The following is a 19,301-nucleotide window of genomic DNA, read 5'->3' as shown; positions in this document are numbered from 1 at the left end:
TTCGCTGTGTAGCTTCCAAGCCAAACACCTAGTAGCTGCTCAGTGTTAATGTCAATCGGAAGAATAAATATTTGTCAACTAAGATTCTACTCTCCGACTCTCCTCAAGCCCTTACTTGAGGCTTGTCTGGTGTTTCCTCTCATCTGCCTTATTGAGATAAACCATAAAATTCCATAGGGGGACTGTCTTTCATTGCCTGATTCCCCCGTCTCTCTCAACACCTCCACCAGCTTCCCCACGTGTGCTCCTGAAACTGACACGTTCCTTGCTAGGCTTCCCCTAGCCTGTGCACTTTGAAGATTAGAGGTTGTTTCTTATGGCCTTGCCTATAATGGACATTGGAAAAGTATAGTCATAAAACCTACCCCAGTGTCTCCTTCAGTGCACACCCAGGACCCTTCTAGACTCCCTCGAGCGTCCAATGAGCTGGCCCCTCCCAGATTAGCACCAGTGGCAAATGTAGCTCTGGACCAATGTGCTCTGTGTCTTTCTCTGGTTTCCACTTCCCGTGGAGGCCAGGCTGAGCTTTCTGCTTCGAGCTATTTGTCACACATTTCAGTGATAATTTCTGGGAGAAGGAGACAGATTGCAAGTGATGGATGAGGTGAACTGTGACAGCCCAGAACAGGGTGAGTAAGAGCTGAAGAATGCAGGCAAGCGTGAAATGGTGTGTATGGAGAGGGTGACTTCTCTCCTGAACTCGGGTCCTGCCTAGGGAAGGGCAACGCAGGCTTCCAAAACTCATTTCACTGAAATGAAGCTGATAGAACTTCCAGGCAAGATTTTCCAAAACCCACTTTATATGGGTAAGCAGCCTTCTTTTCTCGAACTGAAAAAAATGTCAACGTCACTTCTACATCCAAATTAACCAGCAACACAACCATAGATATGAATCTAAGACACTAAATGTAAATCCAGTTATCTATGCTCTGAAATAAAAGATCTTATCTGGCCTTGTTGTCCATTACCAAGATAACATAAGCACCTGAAGGCAGATGCTCGACTTCCTTCCTTACTTGACAATCCCGCTAATGGCCAAAGAGCTCAGGACACAGCTGTGTTTTCTTTTTCTTTTCTTTTCTTTTTTTAAAAAGATGCATTTATTTATCTATTTGATAGATCACAAGTAGGCAGAGAGACAGACGGAGAGAGATAGGAAGGGAAGCAGGCTCCCCACTGAGCAGAGAGCCAGACGTGGGGCTCGATCCCAGGACCCTGTGACCATGACCCGAGCTGAAGGCAGAGGCTCCAACCCACACAGCCATCCAGGCGCCCCCACAGCTGTGTTTTAAGTCCCACGCCCTATAGACTCCTGGGGCATTGAAATAATCTATTTCTTATTGAAGGTTAATCTTACTCTGTTCTCACCGAGGGACCCTACAGTGTTTCCAGGTAGCTGCAGGAACCAAGGAGCCAGGCCTTCTGCATATATTTAAATGCTCCACATGAAATATGCATCTCAGCCGTCCTGAGCTCCAGGGCTCACTTCCCCACCTCTGACCTTTCTTGCAAATGGGAAAAGCCACAGTGACGCTTCTCACTGTTGGCCTGGCTTGTGACGTGTATCCTTGCTTGTACAGAATGGCCATGGAAACTTATTTTTGGTCAGTCATTTGGAATGATATTATAAAAATGCTTTGCACGTTTTGGAGAAGGAGTATCATGGGATCATTGTCTGAGAACAAGCAACAAGGTCACCAGAGAATCTGGGTGCATACTATTGGAGACAGTATGGCCGAACCAGCCTACAGAAATGCGGCATGAGAAGAGCGAGGGGCTGTTTAATGGGAAGTGTGTCCTTCTGACGTGTATGCAGAGGAGTACTTTCTGTACCCACCACATGGTTTTGACCAAATGGGCCGAAATAGCAGCAGATGCTGCCAGATATTGTTTTTTAAGGGTTTTTAAGGCTGTTTCCTTGTTGGTGACTTTGAGATCTCTTTCCTTCCCAGTCTTCTTCTGAAATAAAAACAGACTACCTATCGATCATAATGGACCCAGATGAAGTGCCCCTGGACGAGCAGTGTGAGCGGCTCCCTTATGATGCCAGCAAATGGGAGTTTGCCCGGGAGAGACTGAAACTGGGTAACGTATCAGCAGATGCCTAAACCCACACCAAGCACCTACTGCATACAACACACTGTGCTCCAAGGGCTCCAAAAGTCAACTAGACTCGAGATTCTCCCCTCCAGCTGCTCACAGACCAGCAAGGGAGATGGGCACAGAGGGAAATAATTCTGACAGTATGCTGGGATGCCAGTACAGGGGACCAGGGAGGGGAACGCCAGGGTGGCTCAGTGGGTTAAGCATCTGCCTTGGGCTCAGGTCATGATCCTGGGGTCCTGGGATTGAGCCCCGCATCAGGAAGCCTGCTTCTCCCTCTCCTACTCCCCCTGCTTGTGCTCTCTGACAAATTATAAATCAATCAAAATTTTAATTTTAAATCAAAATTTATTTTTATAAAGGGGGGGAAGACAGGGGCCCTCACTTATTCTCGCCACAGTTTCTAAGCACCTTCTCTGAGCAGCAGACACCCGTCTAAGCCATGAGGCTACGCAGGTGTCTGAGTGCCTTCCCTCCAAAGGTGAAGGAGATTGCCACAGAAGGAGGTAAGTGAAGGGCGCAGATAGTTTCACCATGGGGCTTTCAAGTACAGGCACTCCTAAACAGGGACATTTTTGAGGACGTAGAAATTTGTGACCTAGAACACAATTCAAGATGGCAAGGAACAAACAGCACAACCAAACATGTGGTCAGAGCGTCAGCGCCTCTTCAAAGCTGTGGACCACATAGACCTGTCGGCACAAATCCACAGATTCTATACGCTTCATTTCTGTGGGTGTTTGAAACGTCCAGACAGAGAAGAAAGCCCCAGGGGTCATTTAAGTTTCATTTCTGAAGAGCAAGGATGGTTGTTCCCCTGTAAACATCAGGCAGCCATGCTTTCCTCCAGCTCAGACATCACGATGCAAATTAATCTCCAGCCTGGGGTAGCACAAAACAAAAGGAGCCTCGGTGACTCTTGCCCAAAATATTTGGACTGTGGCTTCTGAAAAATTTCTACTCACTCTTGTGTATGCCAGAATCATTAATAGTTGGAACCGACAAGGGATCATGGATCCAGTGTCCTGGATCTTGTCAAGAAAGAGCCCGTCGTTCCAAATTCGACGGCATTGCCTTGCCTCCCCCAACGGGCAGACTCTATTGGAGTGGGGGGTCTGAGGGGACCATGAGGGAGAAATGGTTCTTGTTATTGTTCTCTTGGGCCTTGAAATGACTCTGCTTACGTTTCTTCTTACACGAGAAAGAATACTTGGCCCCAAGAGTACGTTCTGTTTGGCTTGGGGAAGAAAATTGGAAATCAGTAAAAAGCTGGAGAGACAGGCAAAAGCCAGCAATCGCTGCTGACAGGGGGGGAAAAAATCAACTAAATTTAGAGTAGTTAAGGGCAGGTGGTACACTAGATGAGTTCCTTCTGCAAGTCTAAATTTGATGGCGGCTAGCCCAGCCCCTCCATGACCTTGGCAGGGAACTGGGATAATTTTCCCATAACCATAAGCCATTCTCAGGCCACATTGCTTTCCAGCACTATTAGTCACAATCAAACATGCCTCTTCCCGTATAGGACATATGAGCTCTTTGTCTCATCTCTTCACTCCTTCACCTAGTGTCCCTGTGCTCCCTATCACACTGAGGGACACTGCTAATCCTTCCACCAGATTTCCTGTGGGGCCTCCGTGGGTGTAGATAGTCCCATTTCAGGAGGTTCTCCTTGTGGAAGATCGGTCTTATGGTTCTTTCCCTTCCCGGACTTGCCAGATGTTGTGATTTGGCTCATGTGCTTGTGAGTGTCTTTGATGGGTGAGAAAATGCGTGTTAAGTCAGCTCACTCTGTCTTTCAGGGCAGAGCCCGGCTGCAAGGGCTAGAGGAATGCAACTCCTACTAGCATGGGAGCCCAAGATTTGGGGGGGGGGGGTTGCGCCAAATAAATGACAGAAAGTAATCTGAAATAATGTCTGGCAAGTGAAAGTATCCAAGATTATGTCTGGATGGATGGAGAGAAAAAGCTGGTTTGATGGGCCGAGTTACAATGGGGCTATAAATACCCAGAAAAGCACACTGTGTAGGGAAATACACAGACAAGTGGCATCCGATTTCAGTTTTTTGTAATCTGTTGGTTCCTATTAGCAGCCCTGTTGAGAGAAGTTGGAATTTATAGTACCTGATAGATGGATACAGTAGGAGTTCAGGTCAAAAGTGTTGCTCCCATTGAAATTCCTGCAATCCAGGAAGAAAAGGAATCTGTTTTGTTAGTGCTTCCTCACTAAACCTATGGGAGATGTCAGCTCTTGTAAATGTATCACAGAAGCTGGGATAATGTCGGACAACACAGCTTTCTATTGCAAAATAAGATCAGAATTACCTAATCTAGGAAACAACATGGGGAATGTGGAATTTGCAAGTGGACGGCGGCTGGGCTGGCGTTGCCTCTTAGAAGGCCAGCTCTGCATGTCAGTGCTGCCGGGCACTGTCCCTGGAGTGTCCCAGGGACCCTGGCCAGTCAAGGACATTCTTGAAGGAGATTCCAGTAGCCTTTCATTGTATGGCCATGACCTAGCACTTTAACAAACCAGTCAGTGGCATTTAGGTAACACCAAGGAGGATTTTAAGGGAAAAGAAGGATCAGGCAAGGTCAAGCCCAGCGTCACCGGGCTCCCCTGAAACTGGAACAGTGGGTCTGGTCTGCCAAAGGATTCCAATGCATCAGATGATTAAAGAGCCCATAATAGCTTCATGCTGTTTTACGAGGCAGCAGTCTGCTTCCAAGAGAATAGATGAAAAGGTCGAGGGAAGCCAAGTGAGAACAAGCTTATTCTCATTGACAGAAGCAAAATCCCCAAGCACTAGTTAAAATCAAGTGTGTTGTGCTGACAAAGAAGGGAATGTGTAGGGGCTGAGGGAAGAGGATACTGCCTGCCCCCAAACAAAGCAAGAGTCTTCGTGGTATGTGGAGAGGTGTCCTAAGATGGAGATTATTACTGGGTTATTTGTCAGGCTCGGGACACTTTCCCTACCAGGCACTGCAGAAGGAAAATGTTCTTTCGCCCCCAAAAAGCAAGGGGGTGAACCTCCAACCAAAGTGCCCTGATCTTCACAAGTCTGCTTGTGTTCTTTCCACACGTGATTTCCACACTCACTACCTGCTGGGTCTGCCCAAGGAACTTTTATTTAAACCTGGAGTCCCCATGCTGGTCTGTTTCATGGACAGTTTTACCCGAAGGGGGAAACAGAGCCCGTATCCCTGTCCATGGTGCCCACTCTGGGAGGAATGACCTTTATCAGTCACTACCCGTCCTTTTGAGAATAAGTATGTGATGTCACCGGTGTTCCCTCCTAATGAAGAGGGAGTCCCCAGGAAGCAGATAAGAAGAGACAGCTACAAAGGGACTCTCATGATCACATTAATAATTGAATTTTTTCTGTGTCCTGACTGGATGCCTGGGATGGTTGGTAGTGAGGGGACAATACTAAGCCGAGCCAGGGTGACATCATCTTTGTTACTGAGTCATTGTGCAGACACGGTATAAAGTTGTAATATGATAAGGAAGCAGGAAAGCTTCATTATCAGCTTTGCAAGAGTCTTGAAAACAAACAGAAACCTATGTCTTTGCGGGGAAGGGGCAGGAATATAAGGGAGGGAGAAAGGGAAGAAGGAAGGAAGGTAGGTTGGTTGGTTAACTCATTGAAGATCCCTTATCAGTCTGAGAAAGAGGACTAGGCTGAGAGAGGAGGGGTCGTGTGGAATTAACACTCTTAACTACCAGGATTTACTTTTGACCAGAGGCACTGTGTTGGCCAATTTTCCCGTCAGAAGAACCCAGCCAGAGTGACTTCTGTGGCTCACTCTCCCTTTTGCCACATCATGCTTGATGTGCATTATTTCTCCGGTTCTATTTAGCTACCCGTGTCCTGATATAAAAAGGACCTGAGGTTTTCCCGGGTTGGGGGAATGCCCTGAGGTTTTCCCGGGTTGGGGGAATGCCCTCTTCACAGAGCGTCACCTTCATGGTCTCCAACCCAAGGGTTCCTCAAGGTACCCATAATTGTATGAGACTTGCTGTGAGCGTCTCACAAGTTCCCAAATTACTACTCTTCCTTCTTCACGAAGGCCCGGAAGGCTTCTGGCTTCAGGCTTCTGGGAAGAGTCAGACGTGGTTATCTCTCCCTCCGAGTCACATGGTCTCATGCGAGGACAAGGAAAGAAACATGGTGACAGTGGTCACAGAACATGAGAGGGGCCATGAAAGACACCTGACTTTGTTATGACATTTGGCAACCATGTCTCTGTGGCTGAAACAAATTGCTCTGAGGAGTTGCTAGGTTCAAGTGCTGTGCCCTGGAGATGTGGGCATCATGTAAGGGCACATTAGAAGAGCTGGGAGTATGCTGCCTCAAAGGAAGGCTGAGAAATGATTTAGCGACTTTTGTGTAGCTATGGGGTGTTACTAGAACCGACAGTGGTGAGTATCATTCTGTTTCTTCCTTTCTGTTGAAAACAGGTCAGAAAGAGGGGCATGCTCATGGCTCAGTTGGTTAAGCATCTGTCTTCTGCTCAGGTCATGATCCCAGAGTCCTGGGATCGAGCCCCAAGTGTGGCTCCCTGCTCAGTGGAGAGCCTGCTTCTCCTCTCTCTGCCACTCGCCTCTCTACTGCATTCTCTTTCTCCCCCTCTCTCAAATTAATCAATAAAATCTTAAAAGAAAACAAATCAGGAGAAATCACCTTAAGAGGCAAGAAAAGTGGCTTAGGTTAAACAAAGGGAAGTCTTGGTCGTCATGTTGTTAAACCATGGAAGAGACTCCCCAGGAGGATTTGCTGAAGAGGAAACTGGTCACCCACCCACAGGAAATGCCTTCCAGGTGCCCAGCCTAGCTACAAGGGACAAAGGCCCCTCAGAATCCCAGTGAAGAGGTGGAAGGAAGATACCCAGAAACATGTCCCTTACTTTGGCTCTTTGGGCTGAGCTTATTGGGGATTCCATTCAAAGTCTACATGGCTCACACACGCACATAGGACACCAGGCGCTCTCTTCCTGAACAAGACTTAACCTCACCCTGCTGACTTGGCAAACAAATGAATGCCTTCTTTTCATTGCAGGCAAGTCCCTTGGAAGAGGGGCTTTTGGAAAAGTGGTTCAAGCTTCTGCATTTGGCATTAAGAAGTCACCCACGTGCCGGACTGTGGCTGTGAAAATGCTGAAAGGTATGGGGGCCATAGCTTGGCTTTCAGCAGACTGGTCGCCTTCCTAAAACCCTAGTGCAAGCTCGATAGGGCCTAGGAACAGACGTGGCTATTTCTGGCCATGTAAATGGTCTTCCGCTACTGGAAGCAGGCTTGGCTTCAGGAGTTTTAGATCGGGCCAGTGAGAGCTCAGCATAAACGTTATAAATGAAACCACCGAGCACTGCCCACGGGAAAGCAATTTCTGTCACCTCAAAGATCTTTCTCGTCTCCCATTGTGGCCTCTAAACTACCAGGGATTCAAGCTCACTGCAACCACAGGTTCAGAGTTTTGGAATGATCCATTATGATCTTGTAATGGGAAATTAGCGACCTTGTAATGGGAAATTAGCTGTGTGTCGTAAATCCCGGGGGCTTGGATGGGGCTTGACCTGACTATAAAGTATAATTATGAAGCTGCAATAATTGAGATCATCAGAACTCTTAACTGTTTTATACTGTCAAGTCCACCCACAAAACATTTCCTCTTTAGAAATTAAAAAATATATCTATCTTTCTAGTGTTGACGAATACTACCACTCTCCGAAGCCCTTGGGAGGTGGAGTCACGTGACAAAGTGATTTATGACCCCCACAGGACAGATGAAAATGAAAATAGGTGGAAAGTGCATAACCTAGCCTCCCCAAAGAGGCAGGTGTCTTTTAAAATATGGAAAATACTTCATTTCTTCATTCATGGTGGAATTTTCATGTCTTTTTTACTCCTTTGAAGATTCCAAAGCTAAAAAGTACTGGAAACCCCGAAGGGCATTTTTCTAGCTTTCCCAGCTCTCTGAGATAGGACCAGGGGATGCCGGGGCATGGGGGGCTGTGAGCCCAGCCAGGCAGATCCCTACGAAAGGCTCCAGGAGAAACGACCAGTCGCATACAAAGAATGAACATGTCCTTTCTTCCAGCATGGAAGCCAGCATTACAAGAGCCCCATGAAATGGTATTTTCTACCCCCAAAAGGCTGTCCTTGTCAGGCAAAGGCTCTGATAAAGCTCTACAAGGAACCTGACCGTTCTACCAGAAAGTAGCCGGGGAAGGAATCTTAGACCCACGAATCAGGACTAATGCTTGAAAGGGACTGCCCCGACTTCCTGTGAGAACCCTCACCCTCCAGCACCCTGCCCCCACCCCAGCCCCAGATGCTGAAGGGAAGAGCCATCACCATGTCCTCTGTGTGAGAAAGCACCAGACTAAGTGCTTTCATGTGTTAGGCTAAACCACATGAAGTTGCCATTTTTCTGATTTTGGGGTCTCCAGCCTTGTGAGGTAGGTATCATTCTCCCAGTTGGTAGATGAGGAAACAGGGGCCCTAAAGGTTAAATCATCTCTGCAAGGCCCCAAAGCTCCCAATGCAAAAGTCAGGGTTTGAGAGCAGCCCTCCCCCTCCCCCCTCACCACAGCGCTGCTACACAAGAGGGGCTGCCGAGACCGGTCTCTGGGAAATGGCCCAGTGCTCCAAAATCCTTACATGATCCTAGCTCAAGCTATAGAGACAACCTATTATCCAACCTTGAACGAAGTTGAAACTCCGTCTGGAAGCATCTGCTTCCTCAGCTGGTCCGTTTCCCGGCTGACTACCACACATCGTCTCCCCGAGAGGCGGGTCTGAAGCTCATGCCTGTCTGTCCTGGATCCAAGAGAACACCTGCCTGGAAATGGAACAATCCAGGCAAGGGAGCCTGGTTTCCCCACTCTGTGCCAAAGGGACATGGAAACATAGAAGCGTGCCGGGGCTGTTGAGTTTGAGGGGGACGATGCTGACTTGACAATTTTTAAAGGCCCAAAGAATGTATTCTTCGCAATACAGAAATAGCAGGGTACGATATCCTTATAAATCCTCGTCTTTTTAAAGCCACGAGTCTTGATTTTTAAAAGATGGCCAAATCACCCACTCCATGAAATTCGTAAAAACCATTTTCATTCAGCTTTTTTGCTCGAATTGGTTGGCCATCTGTTTCTAGGAGAAATTGAAAAGACAGAATGTCAGAGATAGGCCGTGAGTCAGAAGCTCCTTCAAAGTGCCCTTGAGGCAGACCTTTAACCTTTTTTGGGCCTCGTGCCCATGTCTGAAATAAGAAGAGTGTTCATGGTGTTTATCTTTCTAGCACATATTTGTGAAGCATCTACTATAAGCCACTCGTGATCCCATTGAAGAGATCTAGAGTTTATCTGGTTATTACTTAAAAAATAATTTTTAAAAATGATTTGTGCTTGTGAAATGCCACGCACATGTTCTGGCCATTTCCCAGACTGTTCTACAGAACTACTTGCATCTGTGTACAAAGATTACATGTTGGCTATCTACTACAGTGTTATTTGTAATGGCAAAACACACACACACCCCAACTGGAGACAGTTCAAATGTCAAGAATGCTACAAGAATGGGAAAAGTCTCTGACATATTTAAAAAAAAAAAAAAGGCAAAAAAAAAATACAGAGAGAGGATTCCTTTTATGCAAACAAAACAAGAAGACCTTTAAGTAGGTATATGTGTTTATAAATATATAGAAGAAAGTCTAGGGAGGTTAAGTGGTTGGAGTGATTCTCACTTTTTACTCTGTATACATCATATTGTTAGAATATTTTACAAGATTATATGACTTTATCTTTTTTAATTTTGTAAATGCCTTATAAGTTAATCAGTAAGAAAGACACCTCCCCACCCATTCCCCACCACCACCAAAAAAAAAAAAAAAAAAAAAAAAGAGCGAAAACAAACAGAACAAACTTAATTTAGGCTTTAGACTCTGCTAAAACTTAGAGTGATGTTGTTTATCTCTGCGAATGAAGTTGAAGTCAGATGCTTACGGATCCTTACAACTCGAGATAACCCTGCAGACTCCAGGGAGGAAAAGGTTATAGGGAGAAAATAACACATTGCAAAGATGTTTACAGAAGCGGCCCTCGCACTCCTGCAGACCCCCGGTGCTCCTTCTTTGTAACTCTTCAAAGAGGGGAAAGTGAGAAAAAGAGGGGAGGTGTGGGCTCATCCCCTGTCTGGAAGGCTCTTGCCGTGCCTGGTTCTGTGGGGCGGAAGCCTTTGGAAGGCGCCTCCACAAGGTGCCCAGCTCTGAGTCAGCGCATTGCTGAGCAGACCAGGTCCACCAAGAGGAAATGCCCAGTGACTAACCCCACCACTGCTTCTGGGCCTTACTGTAATCAAAAGGATGTTGGCTCAGGAGGGAGGGAGTAATGAAAACAGTCTGGAGACCCAGTCTTTCTGCAGAATGTGGGGAAGTTAACGAAGCAACCGGCCGAACATTGGCAAACACGGAGGGCAGGAATGCCGCCTCCAGCGGAAAGAGCCCCATTGTCCTGTCGCCCTGACTCTTCCTTGTGTCTCACACAGAGGGGGCCACAGCCAGCGAGTACAAAGCTCTGATGACTGAGCTCAAGATCTTGACCCACATCGGCCACCATCTGAATGTAGTCAACCTGCTGGGAGCCTGTACCAAGCAAGGAGGTAAATGAGGAGGGCCTGCCCCCTCTTCCCCGCTGGCCATACAGCTCCTTCTCCCGGTCCCTCCTCGCGTCCCGAAAAACGGCCTCTCCGTAGGACCCGAGGAAACAATTTGTCCCTTTATGGAAAGGCACTCCCATCCTAGAAATGCCTTCCCTGTACAATTAGTTGAAAGGTTCTAAAGAGAAGGGTTCCCTCTGAGACTTCCTTCCATGGGCTCCCGGTCAAGTGGAGAGCATTTTTGTCTGAGAACGGCTTTGAAGGGAGTGTGGCCGGAGCTAAGGTAATGGATGGAAGGGGGAGCTCTCCTTGAAGCTTCTCATAAAGGAAGGAGTCGCTACTGGTGGGATCTCAGGAGGAGAGGATGTAAGGGACACCCAGAAGGGCCCTTCTCCTCGGACAGGTTTTCCTCTCTGGGGCAAGTGGCCGAGACAGGGCTGTGGTTATGACTCAGGCCTCCAGCATGTTCCTGAAGACCTGTCTGCCTTCCCCTGTGGCACCGTTAGCACTTGGCTATAGGTGTGTGATTACTGCTTTAGGCAGAAAGAAAGGTGCAGAACACCTGTGCAGTCAGTGTTCTCCAAGGTCAACAAACGTAGTAGCAATGAAGGGTCGTCGGGAAGACGCTACCTGTTCAGAGTAGCAGTGGGTACAGAAAGCAGGTGAGGACTGAGAGGCTCCCACTAGAGTCCTAGAGACCCAGCCCTGGCTGCCTGCTTCTCCCTTACCCTTGGGAATGGACAAGTGACAAGCCATCTGTTTTCCTGCAGGGCCTCTGATGGTGATTGTCGAATATTGCAAATATGGAAATCTGTCCAACTACCTCAAGAGCAAACGAGACTTATTCTTTCTCAACAAGGTAAGGAATTTAAGGGGCCGATGTTTAGGCTATGGTGGCATAAAGCAAGAGAAACCTGCATTTTTCCATTAACCACTAAGCCCCAAACCCTATCTCTGCTCTTTCTTTCCATGCTAATATATCACACTTTTTGTGGGCAGAGCAGAGAGTACATAATCCCAGCATAGGCAGCAACAATTAGAGGTTAAAATTTCGAGTCATCTACCTGACTACCCATCCAAGCACCTTGAGCACTTTCTCGCCTTCTCTCTCTCCATATATACAGACACCGACCCAAAGCACTTAGTTACTTGTTTCTTTAAAGAAGATGAGAAGTGGAGTTGTCTCCATTTACTAGAGAAAATAAGGACTCAACTGGCTGACTTTGCCGTGACCCTGAAGCCAGTGACAGGGCCCAGGAAATTATTTTCTCCTCTTGCTGTGCCCTTTCCTTCGCCTTTCCCAGACCCTCACCACCCATGTCAGCCCTGTGCAAACACAGAACTGGCCTTACCCACTAAAATAAAGCCATGTAACAAAAGGAACATGTAGGTTTAAGTCCTGAAGGCAGAGATTACCGAATGGAGGAATAAAACTTGGCCACTGTGACCCATCCTACCAGGGCTGTGTCTTTCTCTGCCCTGGAGCCGCCTGAGGAGCAAGGACTCAACATTATTATTACCTGATAATCAACAGTGTTGGTAATGAGTCCGTGCATTGTGGTGATTCAACACGCAGACTCAGAATCAGACGTCCTGGTTTAAATCCTGTCTCTGTCACTCAAAATCTGGGACCTTGGGCAAGTTACTCAATCTCTCGGTCTCAGTTCCCTCCTTTATTAAATGGAGGTACTGACAGCACCGAAGTCATGCCATTGTTGACAGAATCACATTTTTCACCGAGTTAAGCACTCCAGACATGTTAATGGTCATTGTGCCAATTGACCCACTGAGCGAGAAAAGACTGGGAGAGTCCATCTTAATGCCACTGATCTATATGACCTAGACAATGGATAAAGTGCCACACATCCACACATCTATCACATGGTAGTCATAGAACATACAAATAAGAACCACCGGCCAGCTGGCCAGTTTTCTCATGCCTCCAACTTTGGCCCAACTGAAGACACAGGTGGTCTACCCGACTTGGAAACATTTATCAAGAACTTCCTGTCTCTCATTTTAAACCATGCCCTCCAGTAGTTAGAATCTTGAAGTTGAAGGGGCACCTGGCTGGCTCAGTCAGTAGAGCATGTGACTCTATCTCAGGGTCCTGAGTTCAAGTCCCATACTGGGGGTAGAAATTATTAAAAAAAAAAAAAATCTTGAATCTGAAAAGGACCTTGTGTTCAGCTAGTTCATGCTCTCACATTATAGATGTGCCCAGAAAAGTCAAGTGAAAGATTGCCTTAAGGACACTCACTTATGCAGATGTGAAGTTTGGAAGAAAAGAGCCCCCGCTCTCTTGACAACAGTTGCAAAGCTTTTCTGGGCCTTAGGCTGGATAAGGAAAGTGGAGTGGGGCGGGAGGAGGGGGGAAACACCATTAAGTAAAAGGGGAAAGTGGTGGCCCAGGTTGGGAGCAGTGCAAAGTCCCCTCAGTCCTGAAATTCTGGACTGGCTTCAAGAAGAACTAAGGCGGCAGCATACCCCAGGGACCTGGGCAGGATGGAACGTTTGGGTTCGTGCGTCTTTTGTTTAGAAGGCTCTGCTTCCTCCTCTGGCTATATTTAATGATTCACCCCCCTGTTGGTGGAGCTCAGTGCTTTCATGGAAAACACATGGCTGTATTTCATATTTGGAACCTAAAGGAATATAAAGAGAAAGTGAAGGAAAAACTGAAAGCCTAAATAGAAATGGGATATTTCGTTTTCCAAATAAATGCAGCAGGATCTCTCAATACTACTTGTAATAAATCTACCACATTCTGCCAGAGTCTCGAAAGTTCCATACATACACCTTTATTTCACGGCAGTGGTTACCAGTAAGCCAAGCTGAATGCAGCACTGATGGGGAGTCAAGAAGGGGGGGGTGAGGGAGCTTGAGTTATGACCCCTGCAGATGTGTCCAGGGCTGGGACCCCTGGGAGGACGAGGATGAAGGCGGCCTGGAGAGCAGAGAGCATGGATTGTCGCCTGCTGAGCCGTGGGCAGACCTGTTGAACACTTTCCTTCTCACACCCTTGCCAGTGCCTTTTCCCTGCTGCCTTGTGTTCTGACCCTGGGTCTCGTGAAAAATCCAATTCCAGTCCCCAGCTGAGCAGAACCAACTCTAACTGCCTCTGGGAGACACAGTAACAAAGAATTACAGTTTACCTCTTCTCAGGTAGGTCATGTGGGGTGGCAGTGCGGGTCTATGCTGCGGCCTGCCTGTCCCCCCTGTGCAGGGTTCCTGGGGGGCTATGGTAAGGCAAGAGCCTGGTTACCTCCCACTCTTGAGTTTGTCAGGCTGTCCCTGCGGTGGCTCCCTCCTGTCCTCTGCTTACTCCCACTGCGCCCTCTAGTGGAACGATCTCTCCTAACGGGTGACATGTATGGGGAAAGCCAAGCAAGGCCGTGCTGTGTGGCTGGCGAGTCCCAGCTCTGCCACTCAAGGCAGGTGCATCAAGGGCCCCAGTCCCTCTCAGCCCCTTCCTCAGTACTGACAGCTCGTGTGACTGAGCCGAGGTCTGTGCTCCACCAGCACATGGCCACGAGGCCACCGGGCACGCCAAGTTTGTAGTGTCACAGTTACCAGGTGAATTACCAGAGATGATAAAAATCTTTTCCAGTTCCACGCCAACACTCAGAACCAACACATCCTTTCCTAGGAGACCAAATATCGTAAGATAGAGCTTTTCCAGGGAGGAAAATGGAACCCCAAAATGGAGGTGATTTACCCCATATCACATAATTAATGAAAGAGCCAGATTACACACCAGGGCTTGGATCGCCAGTCCGGGATGAAAGGCCTTCTCTACTCGTACCAGGATTCAGCTGGATCTTTGTTCTAAATGGGGGAGGGGGAACGACCCAAAGAAATGGTCATGTTCCCGACTTCTCCAAAGATACTAGAGAAATCGTTAAGTACGGCCGTCTCTCATTACTCACAGGCGTTATGCCAAGGGAAACCCCAAGTCCACGAGGGGTTTGTTCCTATTATTCAGATCATCTTTCACAAGGTGGCATGCGGTACGGGAAAAGTGGTTACAGGCATGGACTGGAGTTGGCCAAAGCTGGGGCCAAGTGTTGCCATTTCCTACTCGCACGTGACTTACTATTGGCCTCCTCCGAACCTGTTTCTTCCTGTCTCAGCAATAACTACTTCATAAAATTGTCACAAAGACTAAATGAGAAAATGTCCCTAAGAGTCTTAATATACTGGTGGCCCTGAGCAAGCCTTCGGTGAATACCAGTGACTGTTAATATTTCTTTATCGTACCTAAGATGCTATCTTGAAATCCACTCGAAAGCCCAACAGACTCCAGAACCCCGTGAAGAGCCAGACATCTGAGCCCTAGGGCCGTTGCCACCAATTTATCACCCATCTTGTGCAAGGACATTCTCCCAACTCAGGCGCCCGGCCCCTGGAGGGATCAGTTTCCCCCATCGCTGTTCTGAAACTCTCTTTCCTCTGTGTCCCTTCTCTTTCGGTCCAAAGGATGCCGCATTACACGTGGAGCCTAAGACAGAAAAAATGGAGCCAGACCTTGAACAAGACAAGAAACCAAGACTAGATAGTGTCACCAGCAGCGAGAGCTTCGCAAGCTCTGGGTTTCAGGAAGATAAAAGTCTGAGCGATGTTGAGGAAGAGGAGGGTAGGTATTAATTCCTTCCTGTCCTACAGTCTGAGATATTTTTACAACATACTGTGCATCTCTGACATTTTTTTCTTATTTATCACCCTAATAAACATCCGTGGGAGACTTGAAGGGTAATGTCCTGAGGAGATAAGATTTGAATTAAGATTATTTACAGAGTTACTAATTTTGACAGGGAACTGTGCAATTGTCTCCCCTCAGGGCTTTTTGTCCAAACGGATCATCCCCCCCCCCCCTCCACCCCATGCTTGGGGAGAATGGGCTGGAGGCCTGGAAAAATCTCTGATATTCATGTTGAAACTCCAATGCTCTTAAAAATGAACTCTGATCTACTTGTTGGTTTTATGTTTTGCTAACATTGTTCCAATAAACTGGGATTTGGTGGAATAACAAGAACCATTACAAACAGTTACGGTTTTAATGCTTTCCAGACTCTGATGATTTCTACAAGCAGCCCATCACTATGGAAGATCTGATTTCTTACAGTTTCCAAGTGGCCAGAGGCATGGAGTTTTTGTCTTCCAGAAAGGTCAGCCTTGCCTTTTACTGCTTTTCTTCTTTGCCAGGCCCAGACATGTGGACATTCTATGGACTCATGCTCACCGTGGCTCTCAATCTGCCCTTCCTAGTATTTGCTTAGACTTATGTAGAGGAAACATCACAACAAGTGCTTCGATTTGTCCTGATAGGGACAGAGGAACCCTGGATACCCATGAGTAGACCTGGATTCCAGGGGAAAACCTCCCCAGGCTTCCGACCAGACAAACCTGGCCACCACTGTCCACATTGCCCTCTGGGGTGTTTTCAAAACTGGCCAAAATTTCAGAATACACAACTTCCTGGGAGAGCTCCTGTTAATTCATCCATGTGGAGTGCGCCGCGAAGTTGCAGCCAGATCATGATCTGACCTTGGTGGCTCAGGTCTAAAGGCGGGGGCGGGGGTGATGGGATTTTGCTCACGGGGAGCCATCGATGGCCAGCTTGGTTTACCAGGAACGCTGTCCTGCCAACCAGTGGCAAAGCGGACTTGGGGCATTTTGTGGCTTTGGGGCCTAGGGAGGGGTAGGGGGGTGCCTATATGTAAAGAAACGCCTTCATGTTTATGGTCACCCCATGGGCTCTGGAAGTCGCTCCCTTCATGTGAAGGAAGCATGTGAAATGGATCCTCCAATTAAGAGGAATTAGGACACTGAAAAGGCACAGGGCAACGGTGGGTCAGATTAAGGAAACGCAGTGATGACGTAACTGTTTCGTTCTAGTGCATTCATCGGGACCTGGCAGCAAGAAATATTCTTTTATCTGAGAACAATGTGGTGAAGATTTGCGATTTTGGCCTTGCCCGGGATATTTATAAGAACCCCGATTATGTGAGAAAAGGAGATGTAAGTCCGTGTGGTGTTTCTTTGACTCATTTATACCGTCATCTTTAAACCACAGACCAAAGCCCTGGGTAAATATTTACACACTCCCTGCAAATCTGCTTTCTGTGCAGACGTGCAGCCCAGATGGGCTGTGTACCAGAGAGCCCTCGCGGGGGGCTCAGAAAGACCCCCGTCTCCTGGTTCTGTTCTCTCCCCCATTGCTGGCTTGGTACCTTTCGGGCAGCACTGCCAGAGCCCGGTACCCCGAGAGGTGTTCAGTCCAGTGGGGGGCCTGGGAAGACCCCCCTCGCTGCCCCCCTTCGACTCCTGTGGGAGTTCCCTGTACTCTGTACAGCTGAAAGGAACAGCTTGGACTCTTTCCCTCAAATAAACCCGGGTGATTGATTCAGCAGGTGTGGATAGCTCAGGAAAGGGTGGGGGAGGGTATCCGTCTTATCTGGAGGAGGAGGAAATGGTTTACCCTCCCATGCCTGCCTTCCCACCTAGCATCTCCCTGCTGGCTCCCACTGGCTTCTCTTCTGCGCTTGTTTTTGAACAGTGTTATTTTTCACCTTTGTGGGTGACCTCCTGTGTCCTCTCTTCTCCAGCCCGGGGGCTGAAGCCAGTGTCTGGGCTCTGAGGAGGACTGAGGGAGCAGCTCTCCAACTTCATGTGGCCTGGAGGGCTTATGAAACCATAACTGATTGAGCTCCGCCCCCCCGGGGATTCTGACGGAGTCGTGGGTGGGGCCTGAGGGTCTGCCTTTCTAACCAGTTTCCAGGGGCTGCAGGCACAGCTGCTCCCGGGGCTAGACTTTGAGAACCACTGCTCTGCACTCTCTTCTTATAAAAGGAGAACACCAAATCTGCCTCGGGAGCGCTCATTTTGGAAGTCTGTCCCTATTTTCTGTCATCTCTGTCGCTTCCAGCCTCTCCCACTTCTGTTTCTCCCCCCGCCCCCCACCCCGCCGTGATCCCATAGTTCCTGTCAAATCCCGTCCATCTGCAGTGAAGGCCTAACCCTCCGGGACTCCTGCTGTCTGAAGAGATGGAAGATTTGTCCCCACACTTGAAAACCAGCCAAACGGTCTCCTCAGTGATCTCTCACCTTCCTTCCTTCCAGCGCCTTTGCCCGCTCCCCGATTCAGTGACCTCTAGAATCCTGCCTTTCTCATACAGCAACGCCTTTCAACATCCTCCTTCTTAAACACCGAAAACCAAAGCCCTGAAAACCGTCGATTTTTCCGGATGTGTCCTAATTCAGATCAGCCTTTGCCAGAACCCCGTAGAGCACATGCCTTTTAGGGGAGAAAGGGCTTCCAGAGTTCTGGAGGGAGGACAGGCTGGATACATGGGAGGGGCTCAGCCGACATTGTCCACTTTAGTAGGGTGACAACGCGTGTTATGAGAGTTTCCTCCATTTTAGGAAACCATAGCTGTTCTAGGAAATGATTTGTGGGCCACGTGTTCTCTGGGAGGTGACCCTATGGGCGCTTGGGTTGAACGTGCTTTGTTTCCAGTCCTGCTCAAGGCCCCCCGCCCTTTTCTAGACTCGACTTCCTCTGAAGTGGATGGCTCCCGAATCTATCTTTGACAAAATCTACAGCACCAAGAGCGACGTGTGGTCTTACGGAGTTCTGCTGTGGGAAATCTTCTCCCTAGGTAAATCTGGGGGGACGGAAGGGAGCAAAGAAATGGCCCAGAACCAAAGGTCTACATCCTCTGTCGAGGGTCCTCCTGATAGACCTACCCTGAGACCAGCTTCTAAAAGATGCCTGGGTCCCTGTAGGAGCTCCCATGAGGACAGTGCACGCGTGAGTGCCCTGTACTGCGAGGACACTGTGTAGGACACACATGGGGTCGGGGGGCGCCAGCATCACCTCTGCCGGTCTGACTACTTTCCCTCTCCTTCGCTTCTTCTAATTCCTCAAACCCCCCAATTCCTAACGCCTTGTTTCTTCCCCGCCCCGCACCACCCTCCCCTCTTTAAAAAGATCCCAGTAAGCTCAGCTCACCCGGCATCACTGTTAGAAACGGGCCGCTGCTGGTTTCTAGGGCGCAGCTGGCCCTAGACGCTGGTTTACCAAGGATGAGCCATGGGAACATGGTTGCATTTATTCTGCTTCTGATAACATCCATGCTGGCTGGTGAGAAGCCCTGTTGGAGATCCCAGGCACACAGATGTGCACAGGGCCCACATCTGCTCCCAGACACACACTGATGCTCCGAGGCCTCCCAAGTGTGGGGTCTAGCCAACAGTCTTTTAGACTTTGCCAAAAATTTGCCTTTCAGAGCAAATAAAAGTCACCCAGTAACATCCCTGGTTTCCTGTAATGTGTGAAAATCATTCCCCTGCTTTCGATGACAGACACCTGTTGCTTCCAGTCCTTGAAAGCAGCTTGGCGTCCGCAGTGGCCCCACAGTGATACAGGGCCAGAGCCGCACGCCTCCCAGCTGCTTCCTACACACTAGAAAGTGCAGACAAACACATGTCGAGAGAGACTAGATGCTAGGTCTGGAGCAGAGCCGGCCGGGAGGCGGAGTTGCCCCTA

At 48.4% G+C, this 19,301-nt stretch overlaps 1 protein-coding gene across 1 annotated transcript in view; it reads left to right on the top strand.

The window, feature by feature from the left end:
* FLT1 (fms related receptor tyrosine kinase 1) overlaps nt 1-19,301 on the top strand; it is a 177,324-nt gene that overhangs the window by 141,385 nt on the left and 16,638 nt on the right. Inside the window, exons 17-24 of the mRNA XM_045069645.1 lie at nt 1,953-2,085; nt 7,160-7,264; nt 10,643-10,756; nt 11,524-11,612; nt 15,230-15,386; nt 15,821-15,918; nt 16,649-16,771; nt 18,300-18,411. Coding sequence (XP_044925580.1) covers nt 1,953-2,085; nt 7,160-7,264; nt 10,643-10,756; nt 11,524-11,612; nt 15,230-15,386; nt 15,821-15,918; nt 16,649-16,771; nt 18,300-18,411 — 931 coding nt within the window. The remainder of the gene's footprint in view (nt 1-1,952; nt 2,086-7,159; nt 7,265-10,642; nt 10,757-11,523; nt 11,613-15,229; nt 15,387-15,820; nt 15,919-16,648; nt 16,772-18,299; nt 18,412-19,301) is intronic.

Source organism: Mustela putorius, unplaced genomic scaffold, assembly GCF_011764305.1.
Source record: "Mustela putorius furo isolate JIRA1106 unplaced genomic scaffold, ASM1176430v1.1 tig00003942_pilon_pilon_pilon, whole genome shotgun sequence".
Lineage (NCBI taxonomy): Eukaryota > Metazoa > Chordata > Mammalia > Carnivora > Mustelidae > Mustela > Mustela putorius.
This window is presented reverse-complemented; position numbering and strand designations above follow the sequence as displayed.